We start from the raw sequence: 23,458 nt of genomic DNA, 5'->3' as shown, positions 1-23,458 counted from the left end.
CGTGGCCTTCACATTTGTGATATTATTAGAAGAATGTAAGAGCTCTTTATATCACAAAGATGCAAGTTTATTCTTTGATTGTTTTTTCTGTTGGGAACAAAACATTTTTACAACAATTTGTTGTTCTATAAGGATCGTGGTCCTTGATGGACCTACACTGACCTCATGTCAGATTTGTAGATAGATTTAGCCTATGTTTCTATTTTCAAACCCTTTAAGCTGAGAGAACATTTCATTTACAGCTTGTTTTAAGTGTGATAGAGACTCAGTCCTGGGGGGAATACCCTTTATATGTGCAGGTGTACAGAACTAAAACTGCTGAGTGGAACTGCATGCATTGCACAGAAACGTGCACAGTTCCTGTTACTGTAGAGAATCCCATATTTGCTTTATTAGACTGTAGGACAGAAACCCCAGGGGAAACCGTGGGTTAGCTGACCAAGTTAATAACAAGCTTTGTGTGGCTGTTTGTCCTGATCACCAGTGTTGGGTAAGTGAACTTAGATAACGAACAGAAACCCTGAGTATGCCAAACTCACTTCACTGCATAGGGCCCAGTTACACTGCTGTGTAAATGAAACACTTTAATGATTGGTTATGTGTCAGTACTATTAGAACAGCTGACACATACCTTCTCTAAAGACCAGGTTTTTATGGCTTTTAACCCCAAAACATGCTACGCCAAAAAGCAGTCCACCCACAGTCCCCCGGCACAGATTAGTAATACACTATTAGAGTAGTAATACACCAGTAAGTGCCAGGATGATTGTCCTGTTTTATACATCAAGGAAACCAAACAACCTCTGGCCAAGCACATGGCTTAAGGCAGAAGAGCTACCTCATTATCACCATCATTGATTATTATGTCTAAAGCTGGGTTACATCTTAAACTAATTGAGCTAATTTAAGTTAGAATTTAACTTCTATATAAAAAGAACTTTACAGGTACTTTAAAATGACTAAACCACAAAAACAACACATGCTATTGTAAAGTAAGTGCAGCTTTGATTTAATATTACACTGCGTTCACATGCTTATTTTTTGCATAGACATTTAGACATGATGATTTGTTTTTTGTATGTACATTTATTCACTGACTGTTTTCATTCATTGTTACTGATCTCTTTGGCAGTTCATCTATTCCTATATGCATTTGTACTTGACGCGTCAAAGTAAAAATAGATAAATAATAATGATGATAATTTACTATTATTATTATTATTATTGCAGCCACAGGTAGGTGGCAGTAATGCATCTCTATAGTCGTTGTCAGCCGCCGATACAGAAGAAGAAGACTTCGTCCGAAAGACCGTGGAGCGCAGGCCGGTCGTTGTGTCCCAGTCATGGCGGGTTTCAGTAAATATCTGACAGCTAGGAACTCCTCCATAGCGGGCAGCATTTTGTTTGTGTTCGTGCTGCTGAAGCACAGGAAGCGGACCAAGTCAAACAGGTAAGCGGCTGCTGTGTGTCGCTCAGCAGCTGGTTGTCAGCGACAGTCATGCTACTGAGGAGCGGCTAGCAGCTGACAGGCGACCTGCCGCTGCTCGGCGCTCCCGAGGCTCCTTTCTAAGCAGGCACGTTTTCTGTGTGCTCTTCGGGGTCCTCTTGTTTCGGCATACATCCCAACACGAACAGAAATAACGTGTTCCCGACACACTGTCGCACAGCCAGAATTCTGTGGCTTGGTGTCTTCTACTGTTTCTTTCTCAGTAATGTCGTACTGTCAGCCAAAGTTGTGTGTGTAATCTAATAAGCTAGTGTGTAGTTATCTGTCAGCCACGACAGCAGTAACCCCGCTGGCAGGTGACGTGGTGAATGTTGTGGGAAAGAGGTCGCTCTGAGGCGGTGAAGGCTGAGGCTGTAGTCCCGTGTGTGAGTCCTGTAAACGGGCCTCATGCTACAGGATGGCAGCGGAGGCCACAGTTACCAGCGTGTTTATCGTTTAATGCCCTGTTTTTCAGAGGAAGCTCAGACCTGGTGCTGAACACGCAGGTATGTTGAAACACCCTGAGCGGAGTGTCCAAAGTCTACATAATACTTAGTTTGGTGCATTTAATTCTTGTCTGAACCTCTTCATGCAGAAGGATGGCAAAAAAGATCGCGCAGCTGTGGACAAAGTTTTCTTCCTCCGGATCCTCCGGATCCTCCGGGTCTTGGTGCCTCGCGTTTTCTGCATGGAGGTAAGAGTGGACTCGAACCAGCGACCGCCTGCACTCACTGCTCTCTTCATATAGGTGCTTTGGTTCGACTCCAGGCCAGTGGACAGTTCATCATGCCGGTGTAGACATGCTGCACATTTCTTCTGATCGCGGCCCTTACATGGATGTTGCGTTTGAAGGCTTCATGCATGGTGTACACACTGCATCCTTTATTCTAGAAACTAGCAGAAGAGCCAGTACAGACCCTCACATATCTGTAGGACCTCCCAGAATACAAAGCGTACGTGGCTCCGGAAAGTTCCGGATCAGCAGGTTGCTTTGGTTCGTGTCACAGTGAGGTTACTGTGTTCACATCATTGTCAGTGAAATGAACACAGCAGGTGTATGAATATGGTACTCTGACAGTAATGACCTGATGATAAGGTCGTAGTGATACCAGCTCTTCATCTTTGCTTCCTTCTGGTCAGCATTATGTTGAAGGCACCTGTTGCCAGTCCTCCCATTGAAACGTACTGGTGCCCGTGGTGTTCGATTGGCCGCTCTCTGACATTTTCATGGTTATTGGTATTAAATTGTGATTCTAGTTTTGTGACAGCCCTAATCACTGAGGCCTTTCACCTATTTGACCAGTGATGACTGGGCCAACCATAAACATTGAGTCTGGTAATGGTTGAAAGATACTGGGAAACAGTTTCCACAGCGTTGCTGTGATTGCAGCAGAGCCCTTTGACACAGAGACAATAACTCCACAAGTCAAGGTCGCCGCCACATGGCTGCTCCTGGTCTCGTCTTATCTCATCAGTTCATTAGATACGAGCAGAGTCAAAGGTAGGACCATAAACATCTGCAGTCTTTTACACACTAACCAGTCTGTGGGCGCTGTCTCCCCTCTCCTCCACAGGCTGGCTACCTGATGTTTATTGCTGCCATGCTGGTGGCCAGAACCTACTGTGACGTGTGGATGATCCAGAACGGGACCATGATCGAAAGGTCAGGCTTCAGTGTTTACGATGTTTCTTTGTGTTACAGGAGTAAATCAGACGACACAACAAAGATGAGACGGTGATAAATCACTAGAGTGGGGGGCGGGGCAGTGTGTGGTCGTAGCGTCGGCGATGTTGATGCCCTACCAGGCCGAAGCAGAGCAGGGGGCGTTCCCGGCTTTCTCTGCTGCTGCTCACACAATGAAAGTTTGAAAACGTAACGTGGATTCTGCTTTGCTGTCTTTACAGGAACTGATGACTGTGTTTTGGTTCTTCACAGTGGTATTATAAGCAGAGACAGCTGTGTGTTCAACACGCACTTTTGTTCCTACATGTCAGTCATACCAGGGGTAACTGTCAACAAGTGCTGTGTTAGAAGAAGCCATTAACATGGTAGCTCTAACATCTGCTTTGTGTGCGGTCTGTGAGGTACAACGCTGACCTGTGGTCGTCATGGGGACGTGTAACATCCTGGCACAGGTTCACTGGAATGCTGTTCAGTGTGTGCTCATTACTCCGGCCGCCGGCTCTGGATCAGCTGGCTCGACCTGCAGCTGGTCAGACGTGGCGTGTAGTATGAACTTGTTCTGCTTCAGATACTGTGTGCGCCGTTTCACGTGTCACATGACCCTGGCACACAAAGCGCTGCGTACGAGTGCTGCATCTTTGTAGGAGCAGTGAAAGGCACTGCATTGTTGAGAAGCGCCTGAAGCTGAGTTTTTCAAACGCAGACTTGTTCTGTGTGCACTCTGCAAATGTCAGAAACCCAGGAGAGAGAGAGCTGGGCGGGACCCAGATGTGCTTTGATCCATGTCTTCACGGTGGAGACCGTCACGCTCTGATCCCGGAGTCGAAGCTGCTGGAGAGCAGACTGAACTACTGTTGATTATAGATTTGATATTGCTGCAGATGTTGAATTACGAGCACACACTGCACTTGGGTTTGGGCTGCCATATTTTGTTATTTTTCTGTGCGATTAGGTGGATCTGACAAATATTTGTAATGTATGTAACAAATGCAGTTTACACATGGCCCAGTGATGCCTCAGAGTCGGGCCTCTGTGCACAGCAGCTAATAACATGGAAATGCATAGATTGAGTAGTGTTCCAGTGTTGCTCCGTGTCAGGATCCACCGTCCTCTTTGTGTCACATCATAAATTGCACACAGCAAGCTTCAGTGTTTGTCTCTGACCTTGGCTTTGTTTGCTCATCTTTGTTCTTGTTGTGGTTTGCAGTGCAATTATTGGTCGTTCCACTAAAGATTTCAAGATCTGCTTGTTGAAGTTTATTGAATTCATGCCAATTGTAAGTGTGAACTCTGGAGTCCTGAGGTTTGTGACACCCACGTTGATTTCATGCTCCCACATCCCATCATCACACTAGCATGATCTGCTTGGCTAACTGTGTGACTGACTGCTTTTCATGGCACAGAAACTGGTGTAATTATCACACTGACATAAACTGAGCATGGCTGATTGTCTGTAGTTTGCATGGCTTTCATCACCTCGAGCTGTGTTCCTGCACGCTGTTCTCCTGGGAGCTTTCTTTGAATGTCTGACTGGCTGTTTCCAGATATCCTTGGTGAACAACTTCCTGAAGTTTGGTCTGAATGAGCTGAAGCTGAGGTTTCGTGAGAGGCTAACCCAGCATCTCTACAACCAGTACCTGCAGTAAGTACACCAGTGATGCTGTGCTCGTCGTGTGCAGAGGGTTTCACCTTCAGTGCATGTGAGACACTGACAGCAGCAGGGTTAGGCTGCTGTATTTAAACTTCAGTGAAACGAGTGGCTTTGTTTGCTAAATCTGGGGAGCAGATGTGAGACGGTGTCAGTCGGCTGTGGTGTTGAAGCCTCTGTGTGCCTGTGGTCACTGAACACCTGGAGCATGTTGTTCAAATGCATGTAAGCCAGGCCTGTGTGGCTGCAGCGTTCTCTTGTTTGCTACTATCAGCTCGGCACTACTGAACTTTGACCCTGCAGATGTAACTGAGGAGAGCCAAAGCAAACAGCGTCAGCCTCTCTTCCATCACAGGGACTCTGACCCGACTCGTAGTGATTAGAGCTGTTGTGTGATTGCTGCACTCTGTTTCCTGCTTCTTCAGAGGTTACACTTACTACAAAATGGGAAACTTGGACAACCGTGTAGCCAACGCAGACCAGCTGCTGACACAGGATGTGGAGAAGTTCTGCAACAGTGTGGTGGATCTGTACTCCAACGTCAGCAAGGTACTCCATACATGTTAATGATCAATCAGCTGCACTCCCCCATCATGCAGGTGTAATTCGGCCACAGTGGGATGTAAATCCACTGTACACATCAGAGTATCATCACCCCGTGGGGCGGGTGGATGGAGAGCAAGGTGACACCGCAGAGTCAAACTGATATCATGGATATATGTAGTAAAAACCTCTGACTGCAATAATTTAACAAGATCGTCGCCTGGGCTTTGAAATGGATAGCAGAGGTGTGGTTACCAGGAGGCTGAGGGTGCAGTGGTGGGAGGACTGGGCCACATCACACCGTTCACTGTGATACCAGTATAATGTGCAGAGCTGGCTGAGTTTCTGTCCGTCACATAGGCACCGAAGCACTTTTTTTTTGTAGAACATGCAAGCGGCCGTCGTTATTACCGTCTTTTTCACAAAAGAAGCCACACTTAAAATCAATCCTTTGATTTTCTCAAAAATCGACAGCGCGCCTTATGTATGAATTCTGGTTGTGCTTACTGACCTCAAACCGATTTTATGTCCACGGCGCTCATGTCAAAATGTTTCAGTACAACTTTGCTAAGCTACGAAGCCGCAGACTGGAGCCTGGTGGAGTGATGCGCACTGTGATACGCACTGTGATACGCACTGTGCTTCAACATAATATTACAGTATTGTGTGCATAAGGAGCCCAAATGGCTCCTGTTAAGACATGTGCATGAAGTGGATTTTAAAGTCCATCAGTGGCGCAGTCGATCATGAGAACAGAGCAGCTGTGAGAGAATTCAACATTAATGAATCGATGGTACGAAGTGCAGGAAGCAAGAAGAACGAGTCAAGTTTGGTTTTCTTATAATCCCAAAAAAGACATGTTTGACTTATTTATTGGGCACACTGCAAAGCAGCTCTTTAGCTAGTGTGGATATACATGCTGAGGATATGTCGGCCAGTTTCCACTGGAAATGCCTTTTGGTTAAGCTGTTGCATTGTTGTACAGCTGCACATAAAACAGCTGCTTGTTCAAGTGAAAAAGTATTTTGTCTCGCGCCAGTTATATCGTTATCGCACATTTTCAAATATATGGTGATAAATATTTTTGGCCATATTGCCCTGCCCCAGTGGTGGGGCCGCCCTCTACCACGTGGGCGGGGCTTTCTGTGCGGGACGTGTTTGCGTCTGTAGCTACAGCTGTTCACTTTCTGTTTGGTGTCTCTGCAGCAGCTCTGGACTCGTGAGGCCTGCTGTGGCATTTCCCTGTGTCTAACTCTTTCCTGTTTGTGTCCTGCAGCCTCTGTTAGATATTGGCCTGTACATCTTCAAACTGACAAGTGCCATCGGTGCCCAGGTAAGCAAGTTTCCAAGAAATGTCTTTATTTTGGGATGGAACGAGTACAATGATTCCTGTTGGTTCTCAGGTCTGTGTGATCAGCACTGTCAGCTGTAGGCTTGTCTGGGCTGGTTGTAGCAGGACTCCTGAGTCAGCAGAAATCACCTTCCTCCTCATCATGAAACGCTTCCTGTCTTTCCCTCTGCTACAAATCACCCTGACATCTGCATCTCCTCCATCTAGCTGTCCAACAAGAGGAGAGCTGCTGCTTGAAGCCCTCTGTGTACATGTGTGCTCACACAGCTTTCTTCCACAGTATGACTGTTGTGCGTTACCACAGCTCCCATTGTGTGCTTCCACAAAGACATGCTTCTGGCCTTCCCTTCTTTAGGCATCTATCAGTGTGCATGTTTCTTTAATTTGTGCGTTGGAGGACAGAGCTTGGTCCAAAGCCTGCGATGGCTGAAGGTCGGTGGGTCGATCGCTGTCTGGTCCAACATAAACACCTAAAGTTCTCCTTCTGAACTCAAACAATCCCGAGGTTGTGCTACTGTGTTGTACCAGAATAAACGTGTCTAACCAGAGTTCAGGTGGCCTCCAATAGTACTGAAGTATTTCTACTCAATCAAAGGACTGTCGAAGTCGTTTTTGACCAGGATATTTCCTCCAGTGAGGGTCCACCTCCTTACATCTGTTACGTCTTCTCATTGTTTGCCGCGGGCACATCTTAAGCTCAGGTGTGCTGCTGTCTCTGTATTCATCATCACCTAGGGTCCAGCCAGCATGATGGTCTACCTGCTGATCTCAGGGCTGTTCCTGACCAGATTAAGGAGGCCAGTAGGCAAGATGACCGTGACTGAGCAGCGTTACGAGGGCGAGTACCGCTACGTGAACTCTCGCCTCATCACCAACAGGTAAGCCTGTCAGCCACTCGTCTGTTACTGTGCAGGCCTGGCGTGTTTGTTAACGATGCATCTTCTCATCAGTGAGGAGATTGCCTTCTACAATGGGAACAAGAGGGAAAAACAGACCATTCATAGCGTTTTCCAGAAACTGGTGAGTAGCCCTGGGTTACCCAGGCTGAGGGACTGTGCTTGACCTCAGTAAGTACTCATGTAGAGAAACTTAGAAGATGCAAACATTTTGCTTTTGAAGGATGAAACCAGTAAAGCAGGAGAAATGTCCAGTTCCTGGTAACTAGAGTGAATATGGGAGTGTAATCCAGACTGTCCTTCCAGGTGGACCACCTGCATGACTTCATCTTCTTCCGGTTCTCTATGGGTGTCGTGGACAGTATAATTGCTAAGTGTAAGTAGCTGTTTTGCTGACGTGCTCCTCGTCCAGTCCTCCACCGAGCATCAGTAACAGCCTGTAACAGAATGAAGCCATTTTCATCACGTTCACCCCAACAACATAAAGCGTCGTCCTGTGTGTGCACGTGCTGTTCCTTTGCAGATCTGGCCACCGTGGTGGGATATCTGGTGGTTAGCCGGCCGTTCCTGAACCTTTCCCATCCACGGCACACACACAGCACACACTCGGAGCTGCTGGAGGTGAGCGGAGCTGTACTGTAACTTAACACGCGTCTGAAAGAGTACTTTATAAATCCTGACATTTGTTAAAGCCGCGATGATCTAGATTACAAATGTAATAATGAACTGTAGCTTCTGTCAGCATCACTAGAACAACCTTGACTTTGTCCTCTGATAGTACTGTGGCAGCAGGAGGTACAGTCTGAGGTGTAACCTGGCAGCATCAGACGGGACGAACAGGTGTTACGTTGAGTTTGGGTCAGGTGATCGTGGGATTGTGGCATTAACAGGGAGAGGGGGGCTCAAAAAAGACTTTTCTTTCTTATTCTCATTTAAAATGTCTCGCTTTTATTAAATAATTATCTGAATCTTACAAAGTGGTGATCGGATTAAATGTATAGAAGTCCATTACTGTATATAGGAGCTATTACGTCTAATATACTCTAGTAAGCTACAGTACTTTGGGAACCATCTGTGCAGTTCTGTTGAAGAACGATGTTGAATCCACAGATATTGTAGAAAAATTGATTTCTGTGCTTTGGTTTTACATGTGCATTAAATTAAAGTTGATTATGTCGATTAAGCATTGTGAGGTGGACGGTGGTTACCTAATATTGTTGCTATAAGTTGGCGACCCTGTTAGTTAGTTTAATATTTCTGCTAAGTACTCTTTAAAATACCAGAATAGGGAGGATGGTGCAGGTTTAACTTTATTAGATTGATCAGTGTTGCTGAACTATAAGATGTTTTGGCTGCAGTGTATTCTGTGTATAACAGAATAGCTTCAGTCTCTTGTTTTTAAAAACTTGAGTATGAACTTATACAAAATGCAGCAAGATATTTATAAAAAAGACACTATATCAGATTAATTTAGGTATCGGCAGATATCCAAATTTGTGGTATCGGACATAAAAAGTGTTCTGGTGCCATGTGTAGTGTGGCACTGCAGACCTGTGGCTTTCTATTCAATGGTAAGGATGCGTTTCAGGTCATTATGTAACAAACAGGAAAGTAAAGTAAACACTTCTGTGCAATATGTGTGATGCATTACACTTTAGAGCACCAACTCTAACACTGATCACAGCAAAGAGGGGACATGCAGCATGCAATTATATTGCACACTATGCTGCGATGCTGTTGACTCTCAGAGCGGAGTTATATATGGATCATGGAATGGGAATTCCCACTGGTGTGTCCAGCCTCCTGTGGCAACAGTGGAGTATCTGGAGGATGAAGTGTTGCCTTTAAATGGCTCCGTGCTTCAGTCTATCTGCTGCCAGGCTCCGCCTCCAACTATCCGGGAGCTCCGTGCCGACTGATTCCAGATCTGTGAAAGGGTCCATGATTGATTTGATTTTTCAGGGTGTCTGTGAACTCGGATTCTGTCCTGATCATTTTCATGTCTGTCCAACGATGTGGCGTCCCTTCAGTCCTCATGTTAGACGTCCAGCATAATTAGTTTTCACACGTAGATTTAATGCTTTATTAACTGTATGTTTATGCTGCAGTCGGGACGTGCAGCAGGAGCGCAGCTTTAACAAACTGCTGTAGTAATGTTTGGGCTTTGAGGTTTGACTGATTGCTGTTCGTAGGACTACTACCAGAGCGGCAGGATGCTGCTGAGAATGTCCCAGGCCCTGGGCAGGATTGTTCTGGCTGGCCGGGAGATGAGCCGGCTCTCAGGGTGAGTGTGCAGAAGGGGGAGCTGTGCTTTGAGCCAATATTTCCTTAGAGCTTAGATTTGACTGCTCATCTTTAAATGGATAATAATGTCCTACAGCACTGGCATGATGAGCGCTGGCTGTCTGGGTTGTGTAGTGTGTTTCCAAACACAGCTGGTGTGCTGTTCACTGAGGATGTGTTGAATTGTGCCCCCGACAGGTTCACGGCTCGTATCGTTGAACTGATGAAGGTGCTCAAGGACCTTAATGCTGGCAAATACGAGCGCACCATGGTGTCCCAGCAGGAGAAGGGTACGCATGAGTCCTGATGTACTGTGAAGTGGATTTGCGACAGCTGCCATCATCATTTGTTTTTCCGCTGTGTTTAGAAGCAGATGCTGCAGAGAAACTGGTCCCGGGCAGTGGTCAAATTATTAACAAAGACAACCTCATCAAGTATGTGCTGCTTGTGTGGTTTCACTTTGTGCTTTAGTGCGATATCGAGTGTGATTTATGTTTTCCTCTCTGCAGATTTGAGAATACTCCCCTAGCAACACCCAATGGAGACATCCTGATCAGAAATCTTACGTTTGAAGTAAAGTGTGCATGCATTACCTCATCTCCATCGAGTACTACGACATGTTTTAGGATCAAATACTTATTTCACTCAGTGGTGTGCTGACACAGTTCAAACTTTTCGTGGCTGCATGTATGTGTGATGCTGTCTACCTGAGATCAGCCGGGGCTCAGATAGCTTTGTCCCTGTGTCTGATGTTCAATGGGACGTTGTGTAGACGCTGTTCTCTCTTTTCTGAAGGTGAAGTCTGGCACTAATGTTCTTGTGTGTGGACCCAACGGCTGTGGGAAGAGCTCCCTGTTCAGGGTGCTGGGAGAGGTAGGGCTGCACCATCAGTAATCAGTTTCATCTCAAGCTGGTTTTACTTTTATGATGTGGATTTATTTGGTTGTGCTTTAGCTGTGGCCTCTGTTTGGTGGGCATCTGACAAAACCTGAGAGGGGGAAGCTTTTCTACGTCCCACAGGTGAGTCTTCAGGAGGCGATGTGTGAGCTTTACTTTAACTCTGATGCAGTTTGAGGAAGATGGTCTCTAAAAATGAGACGGGATAAAACACAACACTGTCAGAGTTTATTTATAGACTACTCCAGAGTCTCACTGGCTTCCTGCACTTTTCACAACCTCCCTGTTCACCAGGAGCATGCTAGTGTGTTAAAGCCTCCTGTGTGTAAACACAGGTCTGAGCGATTCTTCAGTAGATGCTCATTTCATGCCCAAATATTGTTTGGAGTGTAGGTCTCTGCGGAGATGTTACCCACAACACGTTTAAGGGTCAGCTTGGAAAGCACAGCATTAATGCATCCCTTCACAAGTCCTCCTCTGTTTCTGTCCAGAGACCCTACATGACTCTGGGTTCTCTGAGGGACCAAGTCATTTACCCCGACACCCATGAAGAACAAAAAAGGAAAGGCATCTCTGATCAGGTACGACACTGCAGATTTCCTCCACACTGCCACTGTGTATGTGTGTATGACTCTATATTTGTGTACAGGTGCTGAAGGAATACCTGGATAATGTTCAGCTGGGTCACATCCTGGACCGGGAGGGCAGCTGGGATACTGTCCAGGACTGGATGGACGTTCTCAGTGGAGGGGAAAAACAGAGGATGGCTGTAAGGACTCAGTTGTACCTCTCCACATGCTGAAAAGCACACACCAGCCATTGGTTTGCATATTCATGCTGAACAGCCATAAACATGTGTTAAACTCTTCAGGCCTCCACTGTCACCTCCACTGTCACCTCCACTACTGTCACCTCCACTACTGTCAACTCCACTGTCACCTCCACTGTCACCTCCACTGTCACCTCCACTGTCACCTCCACTGTCACCTCTACTGACACCTCCACTGTCACCTCCACTACTGTCAACTCTACTGTCACCTCCACTTTCACCTCCACTGACACCTCTACTGACACCTCTACTGACACCTCCACTGACACCTCTACTGTCACCTCTACTGTCACCTCTACTGTCACCTCTACTGACACCTCTACTGACACCTCCACTGACACCTCTACTGTCACCTCTACTGACACCTCTACTGACACCTCCACTGACACCTCTACTGTCACCTCTACTGACACCTCTACTGACACCTCTACTGACACCTCCACTGACACCTCTACTGTCACCTCTACTGTCACCTCTACTGTCACCTCTACTGACACCTCCACTGTCACCTCCACTGACACCTCTACTGACACCTCTACTGACACCTCTACTGACACCTCTACTGTCACCTCTACTGTCACCTCTACTGTCACCTCTACTGACACCTCCACTGACACCTCTACTGACACCTCCACTGACACCTCTACTGACACCTCCACTGACACCTCTACTGTCACCTCTACTGTCACCTCTACTGTCACCTCTACTGACACCTCCACTGTCACCTCTACTGTCACCTCTACTGTCACCTCTACTGTCACCTCCACTGACACCTCCACTGTCACCTCTACTGTCACCTCTACTGTCACCTCTACTGACACCTCTACTGACACCTCTACTGTCACCTCTACTGTCACCTCTACTGTCACCTCCACTGTCACCTCCACTGTCACCTCCACTGTCACCTCCACTGACACCTCTACTGTCACCTCTACTGTCACCTCTACTGACACCTCTACTGACACCTCTACTGTCACCTCTACTGTCACCTCTACTGTCACCTCTACTGACACCTCTACTGACACCTCCACTGACACCTCTACTGACACCTCCACTGACACCTCTACTGTCACCTCTACTGTCACCTCTACTGTCACCTCTACTGTCACCTCCACTGTCACCTCTACTGTCACCTCTACTGTCACCTCTACTGACACCTCCACTGACACCTCTACTGTCACCTCTACTGTCACCTCTACTGTCACCTCTACTGTCACCTCCACTGTCACCTCTACTGTCACCTCTACTGTCACCTCTACTGACACCTCTACTGACACCTCTACTGACACCTCCACTGACACCTCTACTGTCACCTCTACTGTCACCTCCACTGTCACCTCTACTGTCACCTCTACTGTCACCTCTACTGACACCTCTACTGACACCTCCACTGTCACCTCCACTGTCACCTCTACTGTCACCTCTACTGTCACCTCCACTGTCACCTCTACTGTCACCTCTACTGTCACCTCTACTGTCACCTCTACTGACACCTCTACTGACACCTCTACTGACACCTCTACTGACACCTCCACTGTCACCTCTACTGACACCTCCACTGTCACCTCTACTGACACCTCTACTGACACCTCTACTGACACCTCTACTGACACCTCTACTGTCACCTCTACTGTCACCTCTACTGACACCTCCACTGACACCTCCACTGACACCTCCACTGACACCTCTACTGTCACCTCTACTGTCACCTCTACTGTCACCTCTACTGACACCTCCACTGTCACCTCTACTGTCACCTCCACTGACACCTCCACTGACACCTCCACTGTCACCTCCACTGTCACCTCCACTGACACTTCCACTGACACCTCTACTGTCACTTCCACTGACACCTCTACTGACACCTTTACTGACACCTCTACTGTCACCTCCACTTTCACCTCCACTTTCACCTCCACTTTCACCTCCACTGTCACCTCCACTGTCACCTCCACTGACACCTCAATGTCACCTCCACTGTCACCTCCACTGTCACCTCCACTGTCACCTCTACTGACACCTCCACTTTCACTTCTACTGACACCTCCACTGACACCTTTACTGACACCTCTACTGTCACCTCCACTGACACCTCCACTGACACCGCTACTGACACCTCCACTGACACCTCCACTGACACCTTTACTGTCACCTCTACTGTCACCTCCACTGTCACCTCCACTGTCACCTCCACTGACACCTCCACTTTCACTTCTACTGACACCTCCACTGACACCTCCACTGACACCGCTACTGACACCTCCACTGTCACCTCTACTGTCACCTCTACTGTCACCTCTACTGTCACCTCCACTGACACCTCCACTGACACCTCCACTGACACCTCCACTGACACCTTTACTGTCACCTCCACTGACACCTCCACTGACACCGCTACTGACACCTTTACTGTCACCTCTACTGTCACCTCTACTGTCACCTCCACTGTCACCTCCACTGTCACCTCCACTGACACCTCCACTGTCACCTCCACTGTCACCTCCACTGACACCTCCACTGACACCTCCACTGACACCTCCACTGTCACCTCCACTGTCACCTCCACTGTCACCTCCACTGACACCGCTACTGTCACCTCCACTGTCACCTCTACTGACACCTCCACTGTCACCTCCACTGTCACCTCCACTGACACCTCCACTGACACCTCCACTGACACCTTTACTGACACCTCTACTGTCACCTCTACTGTCACCTCCACTGACACCTCCACTGACACCGCTACTGACACCTCCACTGACACCTCTACTGTCACCTCCACTGTCACCTCCACTGACACCTCCACTTTCACTTCTACTGACACCTCCACTGACACCGCTACTGACACCTCCACTGACACCTCTACTGTCACCTCTGTCACCTCTACTGTCACCTCCACTGTCACCTCCACTGTCACCTCTACTGTCACCTCTACTGTCACCTCCACTGTCACCTCTACTGTCACCTCCACTTTCACCTCTACTGACACCCCTACTGTCACCTCCACTGTCACCTCCACTGACACCTTTACTGTCACCTCCACTGTCACCTCCACTGTCACCTCTACTGACACCTCCACTGTCACCTCCACTGTCACCTCTACTGACACCTCCACTGACACCTCCACTGACACCTCCACTGTCACCTCTACTGTCACCTCCACTGACACCTCCACTGACACCTCCACTGTCACCTCCACTGACACCTCCACTGTCACCTCTACTGACACCTCCACTGACACCTCCACTGACACCTCTACTGTCACCTCCACTGACACCTCTACTGACACCTCCACTGTCACCTCTACTGTCACCTCCACTGTCACCTCTACTGTCACCTCCACTGTCACCTCTACTGACACCTCCACTGACACCTCCACTGTCACCTCTACTGACACCTCTACTGTCACCTCTACTGTCACCTCCACTGTCACCTCTACTGACACCTCCACTGACACCTCCACTGTCACCTCCACTGACACCTCCACTGTCACCTCCACTGACACCTCCACTGACACCTCCACTGACACCGCTACTGACACCTCCACTGTCACCTCCACTGTCACCTCCACTGTCACCTCCACTGACACCTCCACTGACACCTCCACTGTCACCTCTACTGTCACCTCTACTGACACCTCCACTGTCACCACCACTGTCACCTCCACTGACACCTCCACTTTCACTTCTACTGACACCTCTACTGACACCTCTACTGTCACCTCCACTGACACCTCTACTGTCACCTCTACTGTCACCTCTACTGTCACCTCCACTGACACCTCCACTGACACCTCCACTGTCACCTCCACTGACACCTCTACTGTCACTTCCACTGACACCTCTACTGACACCTCCACTTTCACCTCCACTTTCACCTCCACTTTCACCTCCACTGACACCTCTACTGTCACTTCCACTGTCACTTCCACTGACACCTCTACTGACACCTCCACTTTCACCTCCACTTTCACCTCCACTTTCACCTCCACTTTCACCTCCACTGTCACCTCCACTGACACCTCAATGTCACCTCCACTGTCACCTCCACTGACACCTCCACTTTCACTTCTACTGACACCTCCACTGACACCTTTACTGACACCTCTACTGTCACCTCCACTGACACCTCCACTGACACCGCTACTGACACCTCCACTGTCACCTCTACTGTCACCTCTACTGTCACCTCCACTGTCACCTCCACTGTCACCTCCACTGACACCTCCACTGACACCTCCACTTTCACTTCTACTGACACCTCCACTGACACCTCCACTGACACCGCTACTGTCACCTCTACTGACACCTCCACTGTCACCTCCACTGACACCTCCACTGACACCTTTACTGTCACCTTTACTGTCACCTCTACTGACACCTCCACTGACACCTCTACTGTCACCTCCACTGACACCTCCACTGTCACCTCCACTGTCACCTCCACTGTCACCTCCACTGTCACCTCCACTGACACCTCCACTGACACCTCCACTGACACCTTTTTCTGTCACCTCCACTGACACCTCCACTGACACCTCCACTGACACCTCCACTGTCACCTCTACTGTCACCTCTACTGTCACCTCCACTGACACCTCTACTGTCACCTCTACTGTCACCTCCACTGACACCTCCACTGACACCTCTACTGTCACCTCCACTGTCACCTCCACTGACACCTTTACTGACACCTTTACTGACACCTCCACTGTCACCTCCACTGACACCTTTACTGTCACCTCCACTGACACCTCCACTGACACCTCCACTGTCACCTCCACTGACACCTCCACTGTCACCTCCACTGTCACCTCCACTGACACCTCCACTGTCACCTCCACTGACACCTCCACTGACACCTCCACTGTCACCTCCACTGACACCTCCACTGACACCTCCACTGACACCTCCACTGACACCTCCACTGTCACCTCCACTGACACCTCCACTGACACCTCCACTGTCACCTCCACTGACACCGCTACTGACACCTCCACTGTCACCTCCACTGACACCTCCACTGACACCTCCACTGACACCTCCACTGACACCTCCACTGTCACCTCCACTGACACCTCCACTGACACCTCCACTGTCACCTCCACTGACACCTCCACTGTCACCTCCACTGTCACTTCCACTGACACCTCCACTGTCACCTCCACTGTCACCTCCACTGTCACCTCCACTGACACCTCCACTGTCACCTCCACTGTCACCTCCACTGACACCTCCACTATCACCTCTACTGACACCACCACTGTCACCTCCACTGACACCTCCACTTTCACTTCTACTGACACCTCCACTGACACCTTTACTGACACCTCTACTGTCACCTCTACTGTCACCTCCACTTTCACCTCTACTGACACCTCCACTGACACCTTTACTGTCACCTCCACTGTCACCTCTACTGTCACCTCCACTGTCACCTCCACTGTCACCTCCACTGTCACCTCCACTGACACCTCCACTGACACCTCCACTGTCACCTCCACTGACACTTCCACTGACACCTCTACTGACACCTCCACTTTCACCTCCACTTTCACCTCCACTTTCACCTCCACTGTCACCTCCACTGACACCTCCACTTTCACTTCTACTGACACCTCCACTGACACCTTTACTGACACCTCTACTGTCACCTCCACTGACACCTCCACTGACACCGCTACTGACACCTCCACTGTCACCTCTACTGTCACCTCCACTGTCACCTCCACTGTCACCTCCACTGACACCTCCACTTTCACTTCTACTGACACCTCCACTGACACCTCCACTGACACCGCTACTGACACCTCCACTGTCACCTCCACTGTCACCTCCACTGTCACCTCCACTGACACCTCCACTGACACCGCTACTGTCACCTCCACTGACACCTCAATGTCACCTCCACTGTCACCTCCACTGTCACCTCTACTGACACCTCCACTGTCACCTCCACTGACACCTCCACTGACACCTCTACTGTCACCTCTACTGTCACCTCCACTGTCACCTCCACTGACACCTCCACTTTCACTTCTACTGACACCTCCACTGACACCGCTACTGACACCTCCACTGACACCTCTACTGTCACCTCCACTGACACCTCCACTGACACCTCCACTGACACCGCTACTGACACCTTTACTGTCACCTCCACTGTCACCTCCACTGACACCTCCACTGTCACCTCCACTGTCACCTCCACTGACACCTCCACTGACACCTCCACTGTCACCTCCACTGTCACCTCTACTGTCACCTCCACTGACACCTTTACTGACACCTCTACTGACACCTCTACTGTCACCTCCACTGACACCTCCACTGCCACCTCCACTGCCACCTCCACTGCCACCTCCACTGCCACCTCCACTGACACCTCCACTGTCACCTCCATTTTCACTTCTACTGACACCTCCACTGACACCTTTACTGACACCTCTACTGTCACCTCTACTGACACCTCCACTGTCATCTCTACTGTCATCTCCACTGTCACCTCCACTGTCACCTCCACTGTCACCTCCACTTTCACCTCCACTTTCACCTCCACTGTCACCTCCACTGTCACCTCTACTGTCACCTCTACTGTCACCTCCACTGTCACTTCCACTGACATCTCCACTGTCACTTCCACTGACACCTCCACTGTCACCTCCACTGACACCTCCACTGTCACCTCTACTGACACCTCCACTGTCACCTCCACTGACACCTCCACTGACACCTCCACTGACACCTCCACTGACACCTTTACTGTCACCTCTACTGTCACCTCCACTGACACCTCCACTGTCACCTCCACTGTCACCTCCACTGACACCTCCACTGACACCTTTTTCTGTCACCTCTACTGTCACCTCCACTGACACCTCTACTGACACCTCTACTGACACCTCTACTGTCACCTCCACTGACACCTCTACTGACACCTCTACTGTCACCTCTACTGTCACCTCAACTGTCACCTCCACTGACACCTTTACTGACACCTCTACTGACACCTCTACTGTCACCTCTACTGTCACCTCAACTGTCACCTCCACTGACACCTTTACTGACACCTCTACTGACACCTCCACTGTCACCTCCACTGACACCTTTACTGTCACCTCTACTGACACCTCCACTGACACCTCCACTGACACCTCCACTGTCACCTCCACTGACACCTCCACTGTCACCTCCACTGACACCTCCACTGACACCTCCACTGACACCTCCACTGTCACCTCCACTGTCACCTCCACTGACACCTCCACTGTCACCTCCACTGTCACCTCCACTGACACCTCCACTGTCACCTCCACTGACACCTCCACTGTCACCTCCACTGACACCTCCACTGACACCTCCACTGACACCTCCACTGACACCGCTACTGACACCTCCACTGTCACCTCCACTGACACCTCCACTGTCACCTCCACTGTCACCTCCACTTTCACCTCCACTGACACCTCCACTGACACCTTTACTGACACCTCCACTGTCACCTCCACTGACACCGCTACTGACACCTCCACTGTCACCTCCACTGTCACCTCCACTGTCACCTCCACTGACACCTCCACTGACACCTCCACTGACACCTCCACTTTCACTTCTACTGACACCTCCACTGTCACCTCCACTGACACCTCCACTGACACCTCCACTGACACCTCCACTGTCACCTCCACTGTCACCTCCACTGACACCGCTACTGACACCTCCACTGTCACCTCCACTGTCACCTCCACTGTCACCTCCACTGTCACCTCCACTGACACCTCCACTGACACCTCCACTGTCACCTCCACTGTCACCTCCACTTTCACCTCCATTTTCACTTCTACTGACACCTCCACTGACACCTTTACTGTCACCTCCACTGTCACCTCCACTGACACCTCCACTGACACCTCCACTGTCACCTCCACTTTCACCTCCATTTTCACTTCTACTGACACCTCCACTGACACCTTTACTGTCACCTCCACTGACACCTCCACTGACACCTCCACTGACACCTTTACTGACACCTCCACTGTCACCTCTACTGTCACCTCCACTGACACCGCTACTGTCACCTCCACTGTCACCTCCACTGTCACCTCCACTGTCACCTCCACTGACACCTCTACTGACACCTCCACTGTCACCTCCACTGTCACCTCCACTTTCACCTCCATTTTCACTTCTACTGACACCTCCACTGACACCTTTACTGACACCTCCACTGTCACCTCCACTTTCACCTCCATTTTCACTTCTACTGACACCTCCACTGACACCTTTACTGTCACCTCCACTGTCACCTCCACTGTCGCTCCTTTGTTTTTCTGGCCCAGCCAGTCATGGTTTGGCAGATGCATGAAGTTTGGGCTTTCACCCTCTGCGGGGTCGGGCCTGCGGGGGATGAAAGCCCTTCTCTGCTTGCTAACAGACACATTTGAAGGAGCGCTTTATTCTCACACCTAAACCGGCAGTGTGATGCAGGAGTTGCCCTGTGGCTGTGGATTTGAGTATCATTTTCAGTCAACTGGTCAACTTTTGGAACAGCAGTGACTGACTTACCTAACACATCTATTTCATGTAGATGGCCAGACTGTTCTACCACAAGCCCCAGTTTGCGATCCTGGATGAGTGCACCAGTGCAGTGAGTGTGGATGTTGAGGATTACATCTACACCCATTGCAGGACGGTATGTCTTTGCATATACATAAATATAGCACATGAGCACATTCGTTTACGTCTGTGCCCACATTTGTTGGGGGGGCTCTGCTGAACTGGGGCCAGTTAGAGAGTGACTAAATTATGTGAACCTGCTCACTGGCACGACTCCTCCCGTCCAGTTTAATCATTTCTTCATTCAGTCATATCAAAGTGCATCTTGGAATTCATTGGTTTCTAGAAGTTTCCCTGTTTACAGAAACTGAACAGTTAAATGTTAGTTTGACTTCTCAGTGATGTCAGGGACTGACCTTGATCTGAATTCATTGCTTTCAGAATAGCATCTGTCCAGCGCCCTCCTTTAACTGTTGTCAGTCTAAACTGAAGCTGTCAAGTCACTGAATCCAGATCAACCTCAGAGGGCTCAGCCAGTCCTGAGCATGCAGGTTCTACTACTAACTAAACTCAGACACGCAGAAGCTGCTATCAGCTTTGAAGAAAGAGCAACAAAACTGAGGTGTTGGTCAAAAAGCTGAAAAGTCAGAAGCGTTAGTTAGTTAATCAGCCACCACACAGCTCACTGGCTGCTACCCAACAAGGCTCTCTGGCACTAGAGCTCACCTTTCTCTGGCCTGAAGTACCTTTAAACTCTGATGGGGGTCAGCTGTATGAACAGGTCCATTTGGAAGGAGGCCCTGCTGGGGCCGTAGCACACTATGAGCTTTTGCAGCAGGGTTGGAGATGATGTGGCAAAATCTCACCATGGTGTTCTTTAAAACGGGGGTTTGTTTTTTATCTCAACAGGTGGGCATCACCTTGTTCACTGTGTCTCACAGGAAATCCCTGTGGAAACATCATGAGGTAGGACTGGATGTTCTTATGATTCAAAGTGCAGATCCTGTCATTGTGTCAGCGCTCGGCTTCATTGTTGAGGCTGAGCAGACCACTCATAGTGCAGATTTGGGAGCAGTGAGTCTGTGCATAGTTCAGACTAACACGTCTGTAACGTTCAGTGATTAAGGCTTCAAACAAACTGTATTCAGGGTGGTTTGTTGTTTCAGGGGCACCAAAGCTTCCCCCCTCATCTACTCACTATGATTAGAAGCAGAGTCATTACGATGTCCAGTGTTGATAAACTGTACAGTATGTGATGTGCCACACACTGTGTAATGTTGGCCGCTGAGTCTCTTGATCTTATTGGTCGCGATCATGAAGAGAGGAATCCTATTGGTTGAAGCTGTGCTCGGATCCATGCTGTCACCGCTATGCTAACGTCAGTGAAACGGTCAATGCTACGACGTGCTGGTGCTTTTATGACTGAGCTTATCCTGAGCCTCCTTGATGTCTCATTGGATTACTGCTCATTAGTTTGTGCAGTATAGTCAACCAATGACAACAAAGTCTTTGTGTCACTGTAGAGTAACCTGTGAATAGTGACGGACCTCCCAGGTCTTCTTCATGTGTGTACAGAAACATGTTGATCTTGGTGCTTACTGTTACCTAACCATCTGACACGTGGTTACATTTGTAACTGGTCTCTTTGCTGTTGTAAACGACATCTTTGTATTGGTAAATGTGTTTTAACCCACTGGTCTCTTTATTTCTCTCCTTCCCACACTCACTCTGTGTTTCTGGATCTGTCCTGTAGTATTATCTGCACATGGATGGACGAGGAAACTACGAGTTCAAGCCCATCACAGAGGAAACAGTCGAGTTTGGTTCATAACTACCAGCTGCTGACACTGGCGCAGACTTCCTGTTGATTTAGAAACCCGTCCTGTGTTCTTTCTGTTTAGTGTTTTTGTTTGGTGGGTGGGTTGCACTCGTGGCAGCAGTTCAAACTACGCACTGTTAAATCCTTATCACTGTTGTCCTGTCGAAACAATAATTTGTTCACTGCCAAACGTCTGTTTCCGGCCTTTAGGCTATTTCACACTAAGAAGTAGACTCATGCTACTGTGTCACCACTGCAGTCATGGATCATAACAGTACCAGGTTTGCTTGTAATGAGGAGCAGGAGCTGTTCTTCATGTGAGTGTGATGCTGCCTACATGTGTCTGTCTGGGAGCTTCTGACTGAAGATGAGAGTTGACCGTTGGACGGTCCTTCACTCGTAATTAATGTTTTAATGAGCTCATTTATGGAAGCAGTTGTGAGGAGGCGAATCCTGTGGCATCACAAACACATCACACAGGACATCTCGCCTTGTTGCAACCACTCACATTTCTCACTCTGGGTCCGCCTCGCTCTCGGCTAACCTTTAGCTAAACTTGGTTCAGATTCACAATGACGGCTTATTTGTTTTTGTTTGTTGTTTTCAATTGTGGTACCAGGGGGACATCTGGCACTCCACCTACAGGTGACGACGCCAGCAAGCATTTCAACTTTCACATGTAGCTGTGGGTCATAACGAATACCTGTGGGGGAGTTTGTGGGGAGGGACCCCTTATCTGACGGCATAAATGTGCTTGCTGCTTCTGTCATTACTGGCTGTTTCCCCTCCTCTCAAAGCCGAAGGATAAAGGCCGTCTAAATGTGTCATGGAGTTAAAACAAGTTTGCTCGATGACTTTTTCTCTGGCTGTGGGACAAAGTTATCGAGGCCTGTGGTTGTTTCTTGTTAAACACATAAGTACTGTCACAGACGGCAGCCTGTAGTTTTCCAGAACTTTGCTCTTGTTTATAAAGCTGGTCTGAATATCTTGACTGTGTGATCGGACAAACAAACAGTGGAGAGATGGAGAAGCAGAATGCAGCTCGTTAAGCTCAGTGCAGCGTTTTTATGAAAAACTGTTGGTAACGGCACGAGCTGTGTTTCTGGAGCTCAGTCATTTGAACCTGGTGGTTGTCAAGCTGCACCTTCTCCTGTTTTTGATCAGTGATGATAAAACTGGTCCACACTTAAACACCAAATCATGACTTTGAGCATTTCCCTTCCCGATGTGTCATTACTAATTTCCATGAATGAAATGTAGATTCTGTGGGTGGTGGGACTGTGTTTGTCTTGGGGGTTTGTACCTTATACTAATGTTTTAAAAATGTAAAGGGGAGCCTTAACTGTGTTGGTATTTTCTATAATTAATGTTATCTCACCTCAGATTAATGAAATAAAGAGTTGTAGAAACGATTTTTGTGTCTGTGCATCCACAGAGAGATGGATTTGTAACGTTTTAGAACAGCCC

General features: G+C 48.8%; 1 protein-coding gene across 3 annotated transcripts; it reads left to right on the top strand.

The window, feature by feature from the left end:
• The first annotated feature begins 1,285 nt into the window (after positions 1-1,285).
• On the top strand, positions 1,286-23,403 carry LOC308385342 (ATP-binding cassette sub-family D member 3-like). Of its 3 annotated transcripts, XM_080864197.1 has the most exons (23): positions 1,287-1,450; positions 1,962-1,992; positions 2,082-2,180; positions 3,061-3,149; positions 4,378-4,447; positions 4,715-4,812; positions 5,244-5,367; positions 6,638-6,694; positions 7,448-7,590; positions 7,663-7,732; positions 7,915-7,984; positions 8,132-8,229; positions 9,801-9,892; positions 10,090-10,181; positions 10,259-10,325; positions 10,401-10,464; positions 10,687-10,764; positions 10,846-10,911; positions 11,280-11,369; positions 11,438-11,557; positions 20,204-20,308; positions 21,082-21,138; positions 21,926-23,403. In XM_080864197.1, exons 1-23 carry the CDS (start codon positions 1,344-1,346, stop codon positions 22,001-22,003), a joined length of 1,965 nt encoding a protein of 654 aa, XP_080720323.1. In that variant the 5' UTR covers positions 1,287-1,343; the 3' UTR covers positions 22,004-23,403. The 3 variants fall into 3 exon arrangements, with proteins under 3 accessions (XP_080720324.1, XP_080720325.1, XP_080720323.1); XM_080864198.1 differs by lacking the exon at positions 10,846-10,911 and having other exon boundaries at positions 1,286-1,450; XM_080864199.1 differs by lacking the exons at positions 4,378-4,447; positions 4,715-4,812 and having other exon boundaries at positions 1,286-1,450.
• Positions 23,404-23,458: the final 55 nt, after the last annotated feature.

This window comes from Rhamphochromis sp. 'chilingali' (assembly GCF_963969265.1).
Source record: "Rhamphochromis sp. 'chilingali' genome assembly, chromosome: 18".
NCBI classification, from domain to species: Eukaryota; Metazoa; Chordata; class Actinopteri; order Cichliformes; family Cichlidae; genus Rhamphochromis; species Rhamphochromis sp. 'chilingali'.
Note: the sequence above shows the minus strand (reverse complement) of the source record. Positions and strands in the feature narration are given on the sequence as shown.